The sequence below is a fragment of the Capricornis sumatraensis genome, chromosome 3 (assembly GCF_032405125.1).
Source record: "Capricornis sumatraensis isolate serow.1 chromosome 3, serow.2, whole genome shotgun sequence".
Classification (NCBI taxonomy): Eukaryota; Metazoa; Chordata; class Mammalia; order Artiodactyla; family Bovidae; genus Capricornis; species Capricornis sumatraensis.
The window spans coordinates 27,687,861-27,705,921 of NC_091071.1; the positions used below are offsets into that span (position 1 = coordinate 27,687,861).

An 18,061-nucleotide genomic window follows, 5' to 3' on the forward strand; every position below is an offset into this window, starting at 1 on the left:
GAGGCACCTGGGACCAAGTGTTAAGCAAAGAAACGAAAAAGAGGGACAGAAAAACTGGCGACAAAAATGCACCCTAGGAAAAAGGTCCTAAACGAAAAAGACAGGTGGGAAACAGGCCAAATGCCAGGGCAGCTCCCCTTGGGGCGGTGGGAGAGCTGAAGGACGTTCTTTTTGCTGGTTCTTGGAGCTGTTTTACCATTTGCCATGGTCTACAAGCGGCACATATTGATTTTATAATCAGGTTAAAAAAAAGTTCAGCAAAAATCTGGAAAAGAGGGGAATAAGACTGAGTGACAAGGTTGAGAAAATAAGACTGGAATAAGGTTTCGAAAACCGGTCACGTTGCTGGAGTCAAGGTCTTTCTCCCAAGATAAGGGAAGAGCCTGGGCAGAGAGAAGTCAAAGCAGAGTGGCTTCCACACCCTCAGCACCACTGACATCGTCGGGGGGTGATTCTCTGCTTCTGGGGGGTGGCGTGGGGCAGGCCGGAGGGGGCTGCCGCGTGCATGGCAGAGTGTTTAGCAGCATCCTTAGTCTCTCCTGATAAGATGCCAGGGATGCCCCCTCTCCCTCATTATGACAACCAAACACACCTGCAGACATTGCCAAGTGTCCCCAGGAGGCACAAATGTTGTTTGCAAACTGCCATTCTAGGTTTTAGGTTCCTAATAAAGTCACCAGAGTAAATAAACATGTTCTATACCTTCCAGGTACAAAGGTTAATGAACCACTTTGTCAATCTCTTTGCCAACAAACAAAAAGTCTCCTAGAAACAGGATAAGGCATATTCCCAGGGAGGGAGTCAGTAGCACCCCCCCGGCTCCTGATGCCTCCCATCCCAAGCCTAGCTCCCATTCTCCATCTGAGAGAGACAGAATTCCACCAAACCAAACATTCACCCTCCAGCCTGGGTGTTCTACAAAAGACGTGATTAATCCAACACGGAAACAAAAATTTCCCTTTAGGAGGAGCCAAAAATGTGTTTCAGACAAATCCAAGGTCACTGGCACTGGCCACAGCTGAGCAAGATTGGTCCCTGACGCCAAGCCTTATCGTCAGGGTCCCTCCAGAGAGGTGAAAAGACCGGAGGGTGGGGGGAGAGAGCAAATTTGATTTTAGACCCACAGTCAGAGGACCTCTGTGACCTGCCTAGCAGGGGGCTGAGTGGCTAAATTGGAGAAATGACCCCACAGCGGTGCAAGGGCACTGGATGGTATTTTTACCACCAAAATTAAGTGCTGACGTGCACACACAAAAAATTTTTTAATTGGCAGCATCCCATGTTCTGCATAATCTGCTTTGGATATGCGTGTGGCTGGGGACAAAGAGAAGGGCAAAAAAAAAAATCCCTTCTGTGGCCAATAGGGTGTAAGGACTGTCCTTGATCACCTGGAAAGAATGGGGAGAAGAGAGAGAATTCATTCTGGGGAAAAAACTGAGATAAATCCACAGAGGGTTATTTTTGCCTAAATGAAGGAAATGGCAACCCGCTCCAGTGTCCTTGCCTAGAGAATCCCAGGGATGGTGGAGCCTGGTGGGCTGCCATCTATGGGGTCGCACAGAGTTGGACATGACTGAAGCGACTTAGAAGTAGCAGCAGCAGCAGCAGCCGCCCACCAAGCAGATGTGGGAACTATGTTATTTCAAAATTGCTACCACGCTTTGTGTGACCTTGGCTTGACTTGGGCTAAGAGACAATCTGAGAAAGGAGACTCTGTAGCAAGAGGAGAGCTGGTTAGACTTACAGCAGAACTTTCCGACCACAGGAGCACAGACATGTAGAAACTCATTTGATCGGGCATTTAAATGCTAAAAGGGAGAGTTGGCTATCTCACACTGGCAAAAGTAAATACTTTTCTTTTAAAACCTCTAGGGTTCGCAGCAGCACTATTCATAATAGTCCAAAACGGGAAACAGCTCAAATGCTCATGAGCCGTTGAATGGATAAATAAAACGTGGTGTGTCTACACAATGGAATATGATTCAACAATCAGAAGAAATGAAGTTCTGATGCAAGCTTCCACAGACGGACCTTGGAAATGTCATGCTAAGTGAGAGAAGCCAGTCACAAAAGAATTCTGTTCGTACAGAAATGTTCAGAGTAAGACAAACCGATAGAGAAAGTAGATTTGTGTGGTGACCACTGTGACAAATAGAAATACCACTGGCAACTAACACAGTGTTGTAGGTAAGTTATGCTTTAAAAACAAAATAGAAACAAAGATCAGATTTGTAGTCACCAGAGATGGTGGGGGGAGCAAGAATTGGATGAAGGTAGTCAAGAGGCACTAACTGCCAGTTATAAAATAAGTGCTAGAAATATAATGTACATGATTAATATAATTAAAACTGCTTAGTAATTACTAAGAGTTCTCATCACAGGCAAAAATATTCTTTTTCTGTTTCTTTACTTTTGCAACTATATGAAATGATGGATGTACACTAAGCTTCTTGTGGTCCTATTTCAGGATGTGCTAAGTCAAATCCCATGCCTCAGATTTACACAGTGTTCTTTGTAAATTACAAATCAGAAGAAATTACAACTCAAAAATCAGAAGGAAAAAAAGCAGATTAAGTGGTTGCCTAGGACTTAGAGGGCAGGAAGGAAATGGGGAGTGACTGCCAAAGGATGTGAGGTTTCCTCGAGGGGGTGAGCCTGTTCTGAAACTCATCTTGGTGATGGCTGCACAAATAAAATACTGGAGTATTTCTAAAACTCACTGAATCACATGATGTGTGAATTGTATCTCAATAAAGGACTCATTAAAAACCACTAGGGGGACTTCCCTGGCGGTCCAGTGGTTAACACTTTGCCTTTTAATGCTAGGGGTACAGGTTCTATCCCTGCTTGGGTAAGAACCTACATGCCTTAGGGCCAAAAAACCAAAACAGGAAACAGAAGTAACACTGTAACAAATTCAATAAAGACTTTAGAAAAATGGCTCACATTAAAAAAAAAAGAAAAAGAAAAACCCCAAACCAGGAGGACTCCAGCAAACTCTCACGCAGAGGAATGAAGCTGAGCATTCTGGCTGTGGGCCCTCCTGTCTCTGACATTCATCAGCTCCCCAGCTGCAATGAGAACAAACCCCAAACTCCTCACGCTGAAAGACCCGGATGGGTAACCCCCTCGCCAGCCTCATCTCCCACCCTCAGCCCTTGCCCACCATGGTGTGGCCACGCTGGCCTCTTTCCTGTTCCTTGAACAGACTGAGCTCATGCAAGGGCTGAGGCCTCTGCTGTTACTTGGGTCAGAACACTGCTCCCCAGAGGGAACCCTAACCACGCTGCCTGAGGTGCCTGAACCCCCAAACTCTTCAGCCCATTGCCCGACATGCTCTCCTTCACAGCACTTAATGCTGCACAGAACCATTTCCATTGGCTGACTGCTGACTGCCTTTCTCTCCCACTAGACCCTGAGCTCTGTGAGGGCAGGACTTGCCTGGATCTTGCTCACTTCTGTCTCCCCCAAATCTAGAACGCTTCTAGTTTAAGGGCCAAACTACATCCCCCACCAACTAAATTCATACGTTGAAGTTCTGACCTCCAGTACCTAGGAATGTAACTGCATGAGGAGCCATGGTCTCTGGTGTTAACTGTTCACGTGGGCTCCTGAGGATGGACCCTAATCCTATATAATTGGTGCCTCGTAAGAAGGGGAGATCTGGAGACAGACACACACAAAAGATGCTCCTGCAGGCCAAGGAATACCACAGGGCGCCAGCAAACCACGAGATGCTGGCGGACAGGCATGGCACCCTCACGGCCCTCAGGAGAAGGCCGCCACCTTGACCTCAGATGTCCAGCCTCCAGAACCGTGAGACCACCCACTCCCATCGTTTAAGCCAGCGGGACTCTCGTTACAGTAGGCCTAGGAGAACGAAGCAGAGCTTAACACATGGCTGAGTGCTCAGTGAACACCAATCAGTGAATGGTAAATAGCTTTCTTAGTGCTCAGCCGCATTCACGGAGACAGGGACCCACCTGCCCCTGGCACACGAGGGACAAGACCCCGTTTTTGTTTTTGGTTTTAATCTTTTAGCCACACCACTTGGCAAGTGGGGTCTTAGTTTCCCAATCAGGGACTGAACCTGAGCCCCTGCAGTGGAAGTATAGAGTACTAACCACTGGAGCGCCAGGGAATCCCGGGACGAGCCTCAGTTTCCTCCCCGGTGGACTGGGCACCACCATCTTCCCTCCCATGAGAAGCTGTGAGGAGGAGTGAGTGAGCCAACGTGATGACCCCTGTCGGGGACAGAAGCCCTGGTCAGCAGTCAACAATCACTCACTGACATGTATCCTCACATCACAGACACCCCGATGACAACTCTGCCCACGGGAGTTGTGCAACGGGACAGTCCTGCAGCCCCAACCGGGGGGTGGGGGGTTGGGAGACAGCCTATCTGAGACCTGCCTGGGGACTGAGCATGTAACAAACACACCCCAGGGGCCCAGGGAGTCTGTAATTAGTTCCTGGAAGAGGGAGATCACAGCAGGACAGGCCATCTCGCTTTAGTTCCACTCTTTTTAGCAACAGCTGAAACCAAAGTAGAAAAGGCATCAGATGACTTCTTTCCTCTCTGTGTAAGGCAGGTCAAGGCTCCTTGAGGGGGTGGGGAGCAACCAACGGAGGATCCGTTCCAGATGCCCATCTGACATAAATATAGGGCAACCCGCAGGCCAACCAATTCCCTGAATTTCAAACCAACTAAAGGAGAGAACGGGGCTTCCCTGCTGGCTCAATCAGTAAAGAAACTGCCTGCAATGCAGGAGACCCGAGTTCAATCCCTGGGTAGGGAAGATTCCCTGGAGTAGGAAATGGCAACCCACTCCAGTATTCTTGCCTGGAGGATCCCATGGATAGAGGAGCCTGGTGGGCTACAGTCCATGAGACTGCAAAGTCAGGTACGACCCAGTTAACACGCATACACATAGTAAGAGAGAACAGGATTCTTAAACGCCTCACCCTGTTTGCTTCAAATAAAGACAGGGTAAGGCCCCAGCCCAGAATTCAGAGCATGCTCTGGTGAGGACAGAGCAGGTGTGGTGGTTGAGAAGTGGGCAGGTCTACCTGAACCTGGCAGATGCCACATGCGTAGGGTTATCAGGGGGCACTCTTCCCAAGAAAAGTAACAGCAGCAGCTGTCACTGGCACTGTGCCAAAGGCTCCAGTAATCTAGCACATTCAGGCGCCAGAAGGTCGGGTCTGTTGTTTCACTGCTCCATCAGGAATGGCCAGACGTCACACAGCTGGAAAGAGCAGCAGCTGAGACTGGAGCTAAGGTCCTGCCAACCTCCATCCTGCAGGCTCAGCCACCAGGTTTGGCCTCATGACCCGTGTCACTGCCTCAATGGGCATGAATGTGAGCAAACTCCGGGAGACAGCAAGGGACAGGGAAGCCTGGCATGCTGCAGTTCACGGGGTTGCAAGGAGTTGGCTATGACTGAGCAACTGAACGAGAACAAGGTGACTGTGCCCCTGGCTTCTCACAGCCTCCTGGGAGCCAGGAGGACTGTAATTATCACTACCTCCATCTTTGTCATGAAACCACTGTAACTCCACAGGCCCAGAGATATATCGCATTAAAGTACCAGGACTTGTGTCCAGTTCTGCTGACCCAGCTGTCTAAAGTACTGGGACTCCCTCTCAACTGAAAGTCCTTCCAGATGGTTCCTGAGAGGGCCTGGCCTAGCCCCCCACCTGATGCCCTCCTGAGCTTCCAGGGCGGCTGGTGAGAACTTTCAGAGGGAGACCTGGGGCCGACCGAGCACCTCCCGCACCGAAGGCCCACACAGTCCTACCGTCGTCCGGCTGCCCCTGCTCCTGCTCGGCGCTGGCGTAGGTACGCAGGAACTCGGCGAAGGCACCGTCCCGAGCCAGTAGCTCCTGGTAGGAGCCCATCTCGGAGATCTTGCCGCCACTCATGACTATGATAACATCCATCTGGGGCAAGTAGCTGATGCCGTGCGTGACCAGGAGCCGCGTCTGCAGGGAGAGCAGGGACACGGCCACATTAGCGCATGCGCGCAAGAGGGAATTTCTCACCCCACCCCCACCCCACACACCTGTACATGCGCCTGGGATGCAGGCACACAGAAGCACTGCAATCTGCAGGCCAGGAGCTGGGGTGGGGGAGCCAGGGGCGCGGGCAGGAGTGAGGGAAACAACGATCCTTGCTCCAGATTCTAGGGTCCAGACCGATATGAATAAAATGCTGTGTGCTGTGTTGTGAGCACGTGGAAGTAAAGTGGAAAGGATACCGAGATGGGGGGTGGGGGGGTTGCAATTTTAATAAGGGTGATGAGGAAAGTTGGTTTTGAACAAAAATCTGGAGGAGACGCAGAGAAGGAACCATCCATGTGTAGATGAATAAAACAATGATGCTCCTGCAAAAAAATGTGCATGCTGTGACTTAAGTTTTTCATTTCCCCACCCCCAAAAGACTACAGCGTTTGTACATGGCTATCTATTTTATCTAACTGAAAGTCTGGGAGGATGTGCATCAAACCGTTTACACAAGTTGGCAAACTTTTTCTTAAAACAGCCTAATGGTAAACATTTTCAGCTTTATGGGCCCTCTGCTCATACACAAGACATAAACAGACAGGCTGGCCATGATCCAGTAAAGCTTTATTTATGGAAGCGGATATGTAACTTTAATACAATTTTCCTATGTCACAAAATATTTGTCTTCAGGATTTTTTTCCACCCACTTAAAAATGTAAAGACCATTCTTGGCTGGTGGGCTGCCTACAAAACAGGCAGTGGGCTAGATTCACTGGCCCCTGCTTTCAAGAGCAGCTAGGGCTGCAGGATGAGAGAGAATTGTTTTTTTTTTTTTTAACTTTACATGTACTGTCTGGTTTTGTTACTATAGGCATGTATTTCTTTCACAACCAAAACAAGTTTTTAGTATTTAAAAATTAAACAGAATTCTTATGGGGTGCATGGAATGCTTACAACAGATTAAGGAGCATGTTTATTATATGTATACATATATATATATGCATGATGTGATAATCATATTAAAAAGCTTATACAGAACTTCCCTGGTGGCCCAGTGGTTAAGAATCCACCCACCAGTGCAGGGGACACAGGTTTGACTCCTGGTCTGGGAAGTTCCCACATGTGAGGAGCAACTAAGCCCTTGTGCCCTAAAGTCTGTGTTCCACAACAAGAGCAGCCTCCACAATGAGAAGCGTGCACATGGAAACCAGACAGTGGCCAGCCAGCTCCGTGCGCTCCCAAACAACTAAAGACAGTCTGTGGGCAACAAGGAAGACCCAGTGCAGCCAAAAATAACAAACAAAAAAAGCTTATATACACAGCAAAAAGACTTGAAAGAAATACAAAAATCTCTAAGTGGTGAGACGATGCATAATTGTTTTTCTCCTTCATGGTTTTCTGAATTTGCTACATTTTTTCCCATGGGCATGTCTTAATATTTAATGGGAGAGGCTGAAGAAGAGCCTCTGTAACTCCCCTAAACAAACAAATTTCAAAAAGAATAGAAGAGGAAAGGAACCCTTTCCTGTCATGTTAAGGTCTGGTGGCCGTTTTCCTGCTCAAACCTCTGTCCCTCAGCCCACGGCCACGTCAGCAGGGAAAGGAGGGCCAGCTCCTTGGGACAGGGGATGGTGTGTGTGGGAGGGTACTTCCCTCGGCGACACCACCCCTATTGTTTAAGCAGAAAGAAAGGCTTCTTTCTGCCAAGCGGAGGCAATGAGAACAAGAAGGCTGTCCCCGGAAGGCCGCCAAGGGATGGATTCGAAAATATGATCTCCAGTCCAATCAAGCGAAGGGGTCCCAAAGGGGACCCACCACGACCTGACCAAAGAGTGGGGACCCCAAGCCGCCCCCACAGCAGGTACCTTGTTCTTCAGAAGCCCCTTGGGGCCAACCACGTTTTCAAAGATGTGCTTGCCCACGTGGGCATCCACGGCCGAGAGGGGATCATCGAGGAGGTAGACATCGGAGTCGCAGTACACGGCCCGCGCCAGGCTCACGCGCTGCTTCTGGCCCCCGGACAGGTTCACACCCTGCGGAGAAACACGGCAGGAGGGTGGGCCTCCTGGGAAGCCGAGACAGGCAGAGGGGTGCACCAGCTCACCATGCATCGCCCCTCGCCAGAGGCCCTGCAGGGCTGAGCCTGCCTCCCGCGGAAGGAGCAGTGGTAACAGAGCGAGATTGCGCCTGCGCCAACGCGAGTTCAAGTCCTGGCTCCGGGTTCAGCCTCAACTGTGAAACCCGCCAAGAGAAAACCCGAGCCACTGGGTGCTGCTGAGCAGGGCACGGTCAGGAAGGCGAGGCTGGTGGCACCACACAGTGCTGGCTACAGGAAGGCTCGTGATCTTGAGGCTTCGCTCACTGGTGAAGCCATGCAGTCAAGGCTGGCTGTGCCCCAGGGGTGCTGCAATCCAGCCTGCACCCCGCCAGCCAGCAGGAAGGGCAATGTTTGCTAATATGATCCAGGGCACAAGGTCCACAGGGCCCTCCTACAGCAGGTAAGCCAGCATCACTTGCATATCTGGCTGGAGTCAGAGTGGACACCTGCTAGGCTAACCGCCCAGCTCCCGTCCCAAGAGATGCCCACCCTACCCTCCCCCTGCTCTGAGACAGGGTCCTGGTAGCCAGGTTCATTTTGAGAGTTCCTCTAGTTCACAGCTTTTTGGCCCCAGGCAGACATCAGACCCAAACTAAGCCAATCACATCCTCTTCCTCCAAAACTAGGTGCATGTGTACCTGAGAAGTCACTTTGGTCGTGTCCAACTCTGCGGCCCTATGGACGGTAGCCCACCAGGCTCCTCTGTCCATGGGATTCTCTAGGCAAGAATACTGGAGTGGGCTGCCATGCCCTTCTCTAGGGGGTCTTCCCAACCCAGGGATCGAATCAGCGTCTCTTACATCTCCACAAGTGTCACCTGGGAAGCCCCTACATTGATTACTAGAGCCTAAACAAGGAGAGTGAGGAATCTCCAAGTGGCAGATATATACATTTTGGGAAAAAACGACAAAGCTCCGCAGAAAAGCAGAGACGAAATTCAGAGGAGGAATCAGTCCCTTCCTGAGCCCCACCACATTCCAGCCCTTGGATTCCACACAATGCCTGTAAATTAAGTTCTCACTCAGGATTCTTTGCCACTTGAGAACCCAAAAAGCTCTAATAATTTTGTTTTTCTTTCCAAGGAACTGCAGGTTTCACTCAAATAAATGGCTAACGAAGTAGGAAAGTTGGTGGAGCCACTGGCTTGCATTAATAACTAAAAACAAGGACGGGAAAGCTCTTTAGTCGGCTCCAGACCATTTGCACTCCTCATGTGCACACCACTTAACCACCAGGGGGCAACTGAGCAAGCCAGCCAGGCAGAGAGGAAAGCATGTGCAAAGGCCCTGAGATGGGAAGGGGCTCCGGAAGTCATTTGGCCTTTCTGTGCCTCCTTTTCCTCTACCATTACACAGAATTAACAGTAAATCCCATCTCCTGGGCTTGCTGTAAGGACAAGATATGTATAAAGTGTTTAGCACTGTGCCTGGCACATAGCGATTACTCCGTAAGTGTTGGCTATATGTGTATCATTATCATAATGATAATGTTTTGAAAAGGGCTGTGGACATTTGAATCACTGACACCCCTATGCCCTGTATAGTGTCAATGGTCTTGGGACTTGTCTGTCATATGACCGCAAAAGTAACATGCACTCTCTGGTTCTTTGTCTTCGGGTTCAACCAAGTGATTTGCTTTATGGCTAGAAAGGATGGTGTGCTTTAAAAGACATCACATTTTGTTTTCTTGTTCTTGTTCTCTTGGGCTTCTGCTGCTGCCATTGAAAAAGCTTCCCCCTGGGGAGCTGCTGTCCCCTCACCCAGGCCCTAGTAAGAAGCCACTGGGGAGACCTGAGCCACAGCCACAGCCTGGAACCGGGCTTAGCTGGCCTGCAATGTGGAACAGAGCCACCCAGCTGAGCCCAGCCTGGGTCACCCAGTCACGGTTGACCCACCCATAAGTAGCAAAGTGTTTAACACCATGAGTGACTGAGATTTTTTTTGTGCTCGTTTGTTACACAGCAATAGCTGACTGATACGGGGCCATGCTGAAGTCTACTGACCTTCTCACCAATCTCTGTCCGGTCCCCACTAGGCAGGATTTCCAGGTCTGGGAGGAGGGCACAGGCTTCTATCACAGCCTTATAATACCGTTCCTGTAGCTGGCGTCCAAAAAGGATGTTTTCTCGGAGCGAAATGTTCTGAATCCAGGCCTGCTGTGGGACGTAGGCCACTGAGCCCTAGGTGGCAAACAAAGAAGGTGGCAGGACAGACAGACTTGGTTATCAAGAGAGCAGCCGGCCTACACCCTGTCCAGGAAGGCCTTACTGCACAAGATACCTTCATCACATCTATGGTTTCAACAAGAGGGAAACCAAGTCCCAAAGGACTACAGACACGAGGGCTGGGATCAGAGTCCATTCTAGGCCAGTCACTGGCTCCAATATTGAGAGTTTGAGAGCTGAAGTCCTTGTTAATGAGATTAGTTATGTATTTAGTAACTATTCACTGGATAGCAGCAAACAAAACGCCTAGCTCCCCTACACTGCACACCTGAATCTTATAAAATGCTGTACATCGTCTGTGTGCTAAATCGCCTCAGTCACGTCTGACACTCTGCAACCATATGGACTGTAGCCTACCAGGCCCCTCTCTCCATGGGATTCTTCAGGCAAGAATAATGGAGTGGGTTGCCATGCCCTCTTCCAGGGGATCTTCCCAACCCAGGGATCGAACCCACGTCTCTTATGTCTCCTGCACTGACAGGCAGGTTCTTTACCACTAGCACCACCTGGAAGCCCCCACATCATCTATATTTCAATTTAAGAAATTTTATAAAATATTTAAAATAAAATAAAATTTAAAATAAACAACAACAAAACCTCCTGGTTCCCAAGAAAGGGAAGTACCTGAATAATAATAATAATAAAAATTATTTGATTATTGTTGTGGTACAGGCTAAGAGAGAAAAATACAAGACTTTCCAAAAAGTCCTTTAAAAGGAAGACTTAACCTATACCGGAAAAGAATTTGAAAAAGAATACGTATATACATTTACCTGAATGACTTCACTGTACACCAGAAACTAACACAACATTGTAAATCAACTATAGTTCAATTAAAAAAAACCTTTTTTTTTTTTAAGGGAGACTTAGTTTGGGACAACATTAAAAGAGCCCTTGAGATTTCCTTGATGAAATTTAAGCAAAGATATCTGTATAAAAACTGTCCGTTTCTAAAGTTGCTGTATATTTCCACATAATGCAAGGTGTCAGAATGGCATAAGAACAAAGACTACGAGGAGGGCATTTGTTTCATGTATTTCAGTAACTGAAAAAAAATAATTTAAACAAGGACTGATAGGTGAAAATAAGTTGGTCTGATAAAGAGAAGAGGAAAGAGCATTTCAGTCTGAGGAACTGCGTGAGAGGGAGGCAGGGGACAGAAAGGCTCCAGGTTAGACATTTACACGTGACCTCTGCCTGCGTTTCATGGGGGGACAAAGAAGTGGGCTTCAGGTTGGATGCTTACAACTCATCTCCTCTTTGCATTTCCTGAGACAAGAGAGGTGGGCTCCAGTCAAGGCATTTACAGTCAGCCTATTTGCCCTCCAAAATGGAACAACAGAAACAGGGTAAATAGGCAGTCTTTGTCTTGTAAATATCCTTAAGAGAATAGTCATGGCCAGGACAAAGAAGGGCAAAATCCTGTTTGGGTAAAGGATTAAGGGATCTCCACTCCCCTCCTTTTTCTGGAACAAAGGAGCCACTGCACAAGCATGGAAAGGCTCCTTAGGGTCAAAAGTCAGAGAATAATGCCAGACCATAATGAGTCTTACTCCTCCCAGAAGCCTCCACTTTGAGATCCATCTTGGCTAAGGTGTGCACACCTCAGGGGAAGACAAAGACCTGGAAAACTGCCCCCTTATGAAGGATTTAAACTTCCGAAAAGCAACTACCAACTCTCTGAGTTTGCCCACGCAGCTTTTTGCAGGCACTTTTCTTTTCAACAAACTTTTTACTTTACTCGTACCTTCTGCCTCCTCTCCTGAATTTGTTCTTGACCAAGTGGGCAAGGGCTAGGGCTAGGGACTCAGGCCCTAACTGCTGGCTCCTGTGGTCCAGGGGTTAGGACTCCCAGTTCAGGAAACTAAGACCTGGCTGCCAGCTTCTGCTCACTGCCACTTGCTGCAAGCTGCCGCTGACTGCTGTGTGTGTCCAAAATCAAGAGGAACTTCGCAAGTCTGAGCAACAGGAAGGCCAGTGTGATGGGACCATGATGAGAGAGAAAGACAGGCAGGAAGGAGCTGGGGGGTGGGAGGGGACTCACACGAGGCTGGTGGTCCTAGGGGCGTGCGTGTGTGTGTGTGCGTGTGTGCGTGCGTGCATGTTAGTAGCTCAGTAGTGTCTGACTCTTTGCGACCCCATGGACTGCAGCCCACAAGGCTCCTCTGCCCATGGAATTCTCCAGGCAAGAATACTGGAGTGGATTGCCGTTCCCTTCTCCGGGATGAGAAGTATGAGCTTCACTAAAAGGGCAAAGGGGAGCCCTCAAAAACTGTTAAATAAAGGGATGCTAGGAGGATGAGGTTGGAAATGAAACCCAGGGAGCCCAGCTCTTCATCTCCACTCTCAGATAAATAACCAAACTGCTGACGTCAATATCCTAACTTAAAGTGGCCAGACTGTCACAAAGCCTCACTGCAGAACCCACAGGTAATTCCCACAGTATGCATGAGCCCTACCAACTAAACTACTGAGACAAAATAAACATTTTAAACACATTTCCCGCACTTTCCTTGTTGTAGTTAGTTGCTCGGTTATGTTCGACTCTTTATGACCCCATGGACTGTAGCCCGCCAGGCTCCTCTCTCCATGGAATTTTCCAGGCAAGAATATTGGAGAGGGTTGTCATTCCCTTCTCCAGGGGATCTTCCTGACCCAGGGATCGAACCTGGGGTCTACCCACATTGTAGGTAGCCCTTCCCTTACCAAGGCAAAATAACCAGTCACGAATAAATCTACAACCTCATCAAACCAAATATTCAAACACCCTCACTTTTTGGTCCATCATCTATATATTCAGTGGTTCTCAACTGGGGGTAATTTTGCCCCCTAGGGGACATATGTGACAATGTCGAGAGACACTTTTGGTTGCTATGACTTGTGGCTGCTTCTGGCATCTCATGGGCAGAGGTCAGGGATGCTGCTGAACACCCCACAGTGCACAGGACAGCCTCCACAGCAGAGAATTATCTGGCATGAAATGTCAATAGGGCTGTGATTGTGGAAACCCACGGTTAATCAGACAGAAGGCAATGTGGATCCCACCATGATCCTGAGTCTTCTTCCAATTAACCTAGCTCATGCTGCTTATGAACTTTACTTTATAACATGTATTTGAAAGTAATGACAGATCATTTCTTAAAACAATAGGTCCAAGGGATCTTCCTGACCCAGGGATTGAACCTCTGTCTCCTGTGTCTCCTGCACTGGCAGACAGGTTCTTTACCACTAGCGCCACCTGGGAAACCCTCATTAGTCTGGACCCAACTATCATACACTTTGCTCTAACACACATTAGGCTCAAGGGCATATGATCATCAACAAAGAAAGGATTTTGCTCTGAAATGAAAACTATGGCACAAACCAGCATGCCCCAAAAGTAGACTCCAGGAGACAGTAATCTTAAGACATAAGGAGTTGCTGTCTAGGCAATGAAGAGGTACAGGCAAATGTGTCTGGGACACGCAGGATTAACCAAAGTTAAACAGGTGGGTTTTTTTTTCCCCCTCCCTGCAGGACTTATCAGAGCCTTTAAGTGTTCAACAGGAAAGGAATCAGAATCTGTACTATTTCCCAAGCTTGTTTGAGCCCAGGACTCTTTATTCCCTGAACAGTAAGATGAATTTGCTGCAGATCATGCTCCAAGAAATGCTGGTATCAATAAAACTCTGGAAGAAAATATCCTCAACCCCAGGGAAGGGTCTTGGGGGCGGGGGACAGAGCTAAATGCCAAACAAGGCTCCTGATTCTGATGTTACACATCTGTTCACTAAGGCAGCCTCTTAAACTCTCTCCCAAGACACTGCAACTCAGTTCAAAACACTGTGTATTTAAAAGCAGTAAAAACAGTCTCCCTTTAGCCCCATATTAAGAATCCAACAAACACTGAGAATTTAAATAAGTCCCTTAAAAAGAATTCTCCAAGGAAATATTCCAATGACATCAATAAAAAATTTTAAGTGTTGTTATATTTGCCAAAAGAGATACAAGGAGAACCACAAAGAGAAAGAACAAGCCCGAAAGAGCCATGCTTGAGGCGGCCCCGGGATGCACACTGCAGGGCGGCGATGGGGAGGGAGTCGAGGGCAGAGCGTGGCCCAGGGGGCATTCGTGTGTTTACTAAATACTTATCCAGTGCCTACTGCATCCCGGGCACTATTCTAGGTGCTGAGACACAGCAGGAGCTAAATGACACCACAATCTTGCCTTCTGGGAGGGCAGAGAAGAAGAGAATGAAGGAGTCCCCACCTGCTGAACAAGGTCATAAGAGGTCATAAAAGGAAACACCGCATTGCCCTGTGGCCTTCCCTTTGGCCGTGAGTTACCTGGCCCCCACCCAGGCCTCCTACCTTGACAGTCACGTGGCCCTCCACCTTGTCCATCTCGGCCAAGAGCGCTGAGAGTAGAGACGATTTCCCACAGCCCACCTGGCCCACCACGGCCACCAGGGAACCTTCCGGAACAGAGAAGGTGATGCTGAAACGACATGACACACCCTGGGCTCAGATGGGGGAGCCTGGCTTCCCGACGCTGGATGGGCCCCAAGTTGGGAGAGAGGGAAGGCAGGGTTGTCCGGAGTCTTGAGGTCTGGACAGCACTCCCGCTGTTTCTACAATGAGCTTATTAGTTCAGGGAACTGCCCCAGAGGCTTCTGTGCCAGGCCTGACACAGCTGCATCTTAGGGAAGACCCTGCAGGTGCGACCTGAGTGACTCCGAGACAGGAGAAGGGGGCTTGAGTGGAGGGGGATTCCCTTCACCTGGGGGCGTGATGCAGGTGCTCAAGGAAGGGTGCGTGTGTGCTCACTTAGTCATGTACAACCTTTTGTGACCCACGGACTGTAGCCCACCAGGCTCCTCTGTCCATTGGATTCTCCAGGTAAGAATACTGGAGTGAGCTGCCACGCCCACCTCCAGGGGATCTTCCCGACTCAGGGATTGAACACCCATCTCCTGCACCTCCTGCATTGCAGGTGGATTCTTTGCTACTGAACTAATGGGGAAGCTCAATAAAGAGGCCATCCCAAAACCAAGGCTAGAGGAAGGGTGAGCATGACCCAGACACCTGGGGACAGCCTGAGGAAAGGCCCGTGGGTGTGAAATCACAGGTGTGACCACAGGTAGACACGTCAATGACACAAGATAAGGCAGGGAGTGGGGGGGCAGTCCTGAAGAGGTGGGTGGGTGGCGTCCAGACTCGAGAGGGCCCCAGAGGACATGCTTCCCAGCTGGAAGCCAGACAGGAGGGCCTAACACATGTGAATCAGAGTTTCAGAAACATGTCTCTACTGACATAGCCCTTCGGCGGATATAACAGTAATCGAAGTATTGGGCTGGCCAAACTGTTTGTTCAGGGTTTTCCATAAACTGCTACAGAAAACTCCGAATACACGTTTTGGCCAACCAAACACAACAGGCTCAACACTCTGCGGACAAGATGGGCTGTCACACGTCATAGGACCAGGCCTGGCCCTCCACGGCAGACAGCAAAGTGGAGATGGGGGATCCCACCCGCTGGGGGAGGGTAGGCATGTCCAGGGCCTCCTCGGGTTCACCTGCATTGGCTGCACTTTCCAAGAGCTGCTATTATGATTTCAACATATTGGTGGAAAGGTTGGAAAGGCTGATGGCTTTTGCTCGCATTGTTCAATTCTTCCGTACATGCTACGTGGTCACACTGATTGTTCTTTTGTCACACTGATTGTTCTTTTGTTCTACGCTGGGAGGAAAATGGATGAAGGGGCCAGGACAGAACAGTCAGCCCAGTGAGGCAGCTCCTGTGATCATCCAGGCAAGACGGGAAAATTTTATAGGTCTGGATGGAGAAATCTGGGGTCGGCGGGGGTTGAAGGGTGGATATTCAATGGGTCGGTCAAGAGAGGGTGACGGGAACAAAAAGTTCTTTGAGGCTGGAAGGACAGACAGAGGGACAGAGGCATAGACACAGACTACTCACTTATGAAGCAGGACAAGAGAAAAGCTAAAGTTGAAGCTGACATGAGTTAAGCAGACATAAGGAAGAACTTCCTAACAGACTCGTTTCTCCAGAAAGGCTGATCTGCCCCTCCCCACATCCTCAAATAAAACACAGCAGTAATTTGGCTACTCAGTAAGGGGGCAATTATTTAGGGGCATGGAGGGATATAAATCTGGCCCCTAAAAATGTCCTGTCTGGCCCTGTGATGGGGGACTCCTTAAGAAGTCTGAGATCCCCGGAGCAAGGCCTGCAGTTGGAAAGAACTCAGAGGCATTTGACAAGTAGCCAGGGAAGCAGGTCAATTCCCAGGATGCTGTGACTTAGAAAAATAAGGACTGAGGTGGGCAGTGTCTCAGACATAGAAATGGTGGGAAAGGGTGAACCAGGTAGCTAAGAGAGAGGATGGAGAACAACCCAGTCTGATATCACAAGTGAGTGGACAAGTTTTCAGCAGACCCAATCCTTCCTGCCACCATCACAACTTCCGACCCACTCAGCCAATCAGTGTGCTCCGTCTCTTCTGGCACAGCGATTGGCTCACGGAGAAGTACGTGACCCAACCTGGGCCAATAAGAGGCAAGTGGGTCTCCTGATGATATAGGAGGGACATCTGGAGTCGATGGGGGACATTTGGATCTTGAGGGAAGAGGACGTCTGAGAAGGAAGCAGCACAGATGGCTGGGGAACAAAGACACGAAGGAGAGGCACTGTCTGAGTCCCCGGATCACACCGAACCTGAAAGTGAACCTTGGCAGTTACGAGAACCAGAAGTTTCTCTTTGTTGCATAAGCCGATCTGGGCAAGGTTCGAGTCACTCACAGTCTGAGGGAACCCTCTGAGCCAGGCCCACGGTCATCTGCTCCTCCCCGAAGTCCAAGCAGGTGCGACGGGACCTGCCGGATGAGCCGAACTGACACTCATTGAGGCAAAGTGACCCATTCACGGTCACAGAGCTGGAGCTCGCTGGAATTCAGACCTGCGTTTGCCCAGGCCCCCGTGGCTCTCTCCACGTCCCACTTACCCATGCAGCGTGGGGGGGTCATTCCTGGCCCACGTGAATGTGGCGTTCTTCACGGTGATGCTGTTCGTGGCTCCAGCTGGAAGGCACCAGAGATAACACGTCAGGCGGAGGTGCAGCCGCGGCCTGCGCTGGAGCAGCAGGCTGTTACTTTTTGTTTTTCCGTATCAGGCAGTTCAACTCCAGAGGCTGGACACCCATGCTAGGCATTATCTGGTCACATCAGTCACTGTTTCTGAAGAACTTCAACCAGCAGCTCTGGAAGCGGCCTCCACCCAGAGAGCTGAAACCACGAGAGGGCTCTGCCTTTAAAAGATAGGAGGCCGCACAATCTGGGAGGGCCAGGGACCCCCGGGGCCTCCCGTCCTCGTTCCGGGAGCTTCCGGCAGCTCTGCGGGAGGGGCGGGGGCGGGGTGAGCAGAAGCTAAGGTCACAGGGCGCCAGCAGCTCCCTCATGCAGTCGCCCGAGATCAGCTCAGGCTGGCCCTCATTACACCTCCAGGGCCCCTCCTCTAATGTTCAAAGTAGGGTCCTTCACCCTGAAACTACTGGATTCCGGGAAGGCCTCCTAACTCACCTCCCTGCATCCCCTCTCTCCCTTCCTCCAGCCACGCCGCTCACGTCAGGGCAGGTCAGTCTTCCCCTCGACACCAATCTCTGTAAACTGTGCAAACTTGGGGATGCAACAGGAAATGGGGAATCGTGGCAGGGGAGGGGAAGGCACGCCAGACAAAGTCTGC

At 49.7% G+C, this 18,061-nt stretch overlaps 1 protein-coding gene across 1 annotated transcript in view; it reads right to left on the minus strand.

Annotated features, from left to right (window-relative positions):
• ABCC1 (ATP binding cassette subfamily C member 1 (ABCC1 blood group)) overlaps positions 1-18,061 on the minus strand; it is a 107,168-nt gene that overhangs the window by 28,609 nt on the left and 60,498 nt on the right. The window contains exons 15-19 of the mRNA XM_068968395.1: positions 17,325-17,400; positions 14,678-14,804; positions 10,107-10,283; positions 7,872-8,039; positions 5,802-5,985 (exon numbers count right to left, since the gene is read on the minus strand). Coding sequence (XP_068824496.1) covers positions 5,802-5,985; positions 7,872-8,039; positions 10,107-10,283; positions 14,678-14,804; positions 17,325-17,400 — 732 coding nt within the window. The remainder of the gene's footprint in view (positions 1-5,801; positions 5,986-7,871; positions 8,040-10,106; positions 10,284-14,677; positions 14,805-17,324; positions 17,401-18,061) is intronic.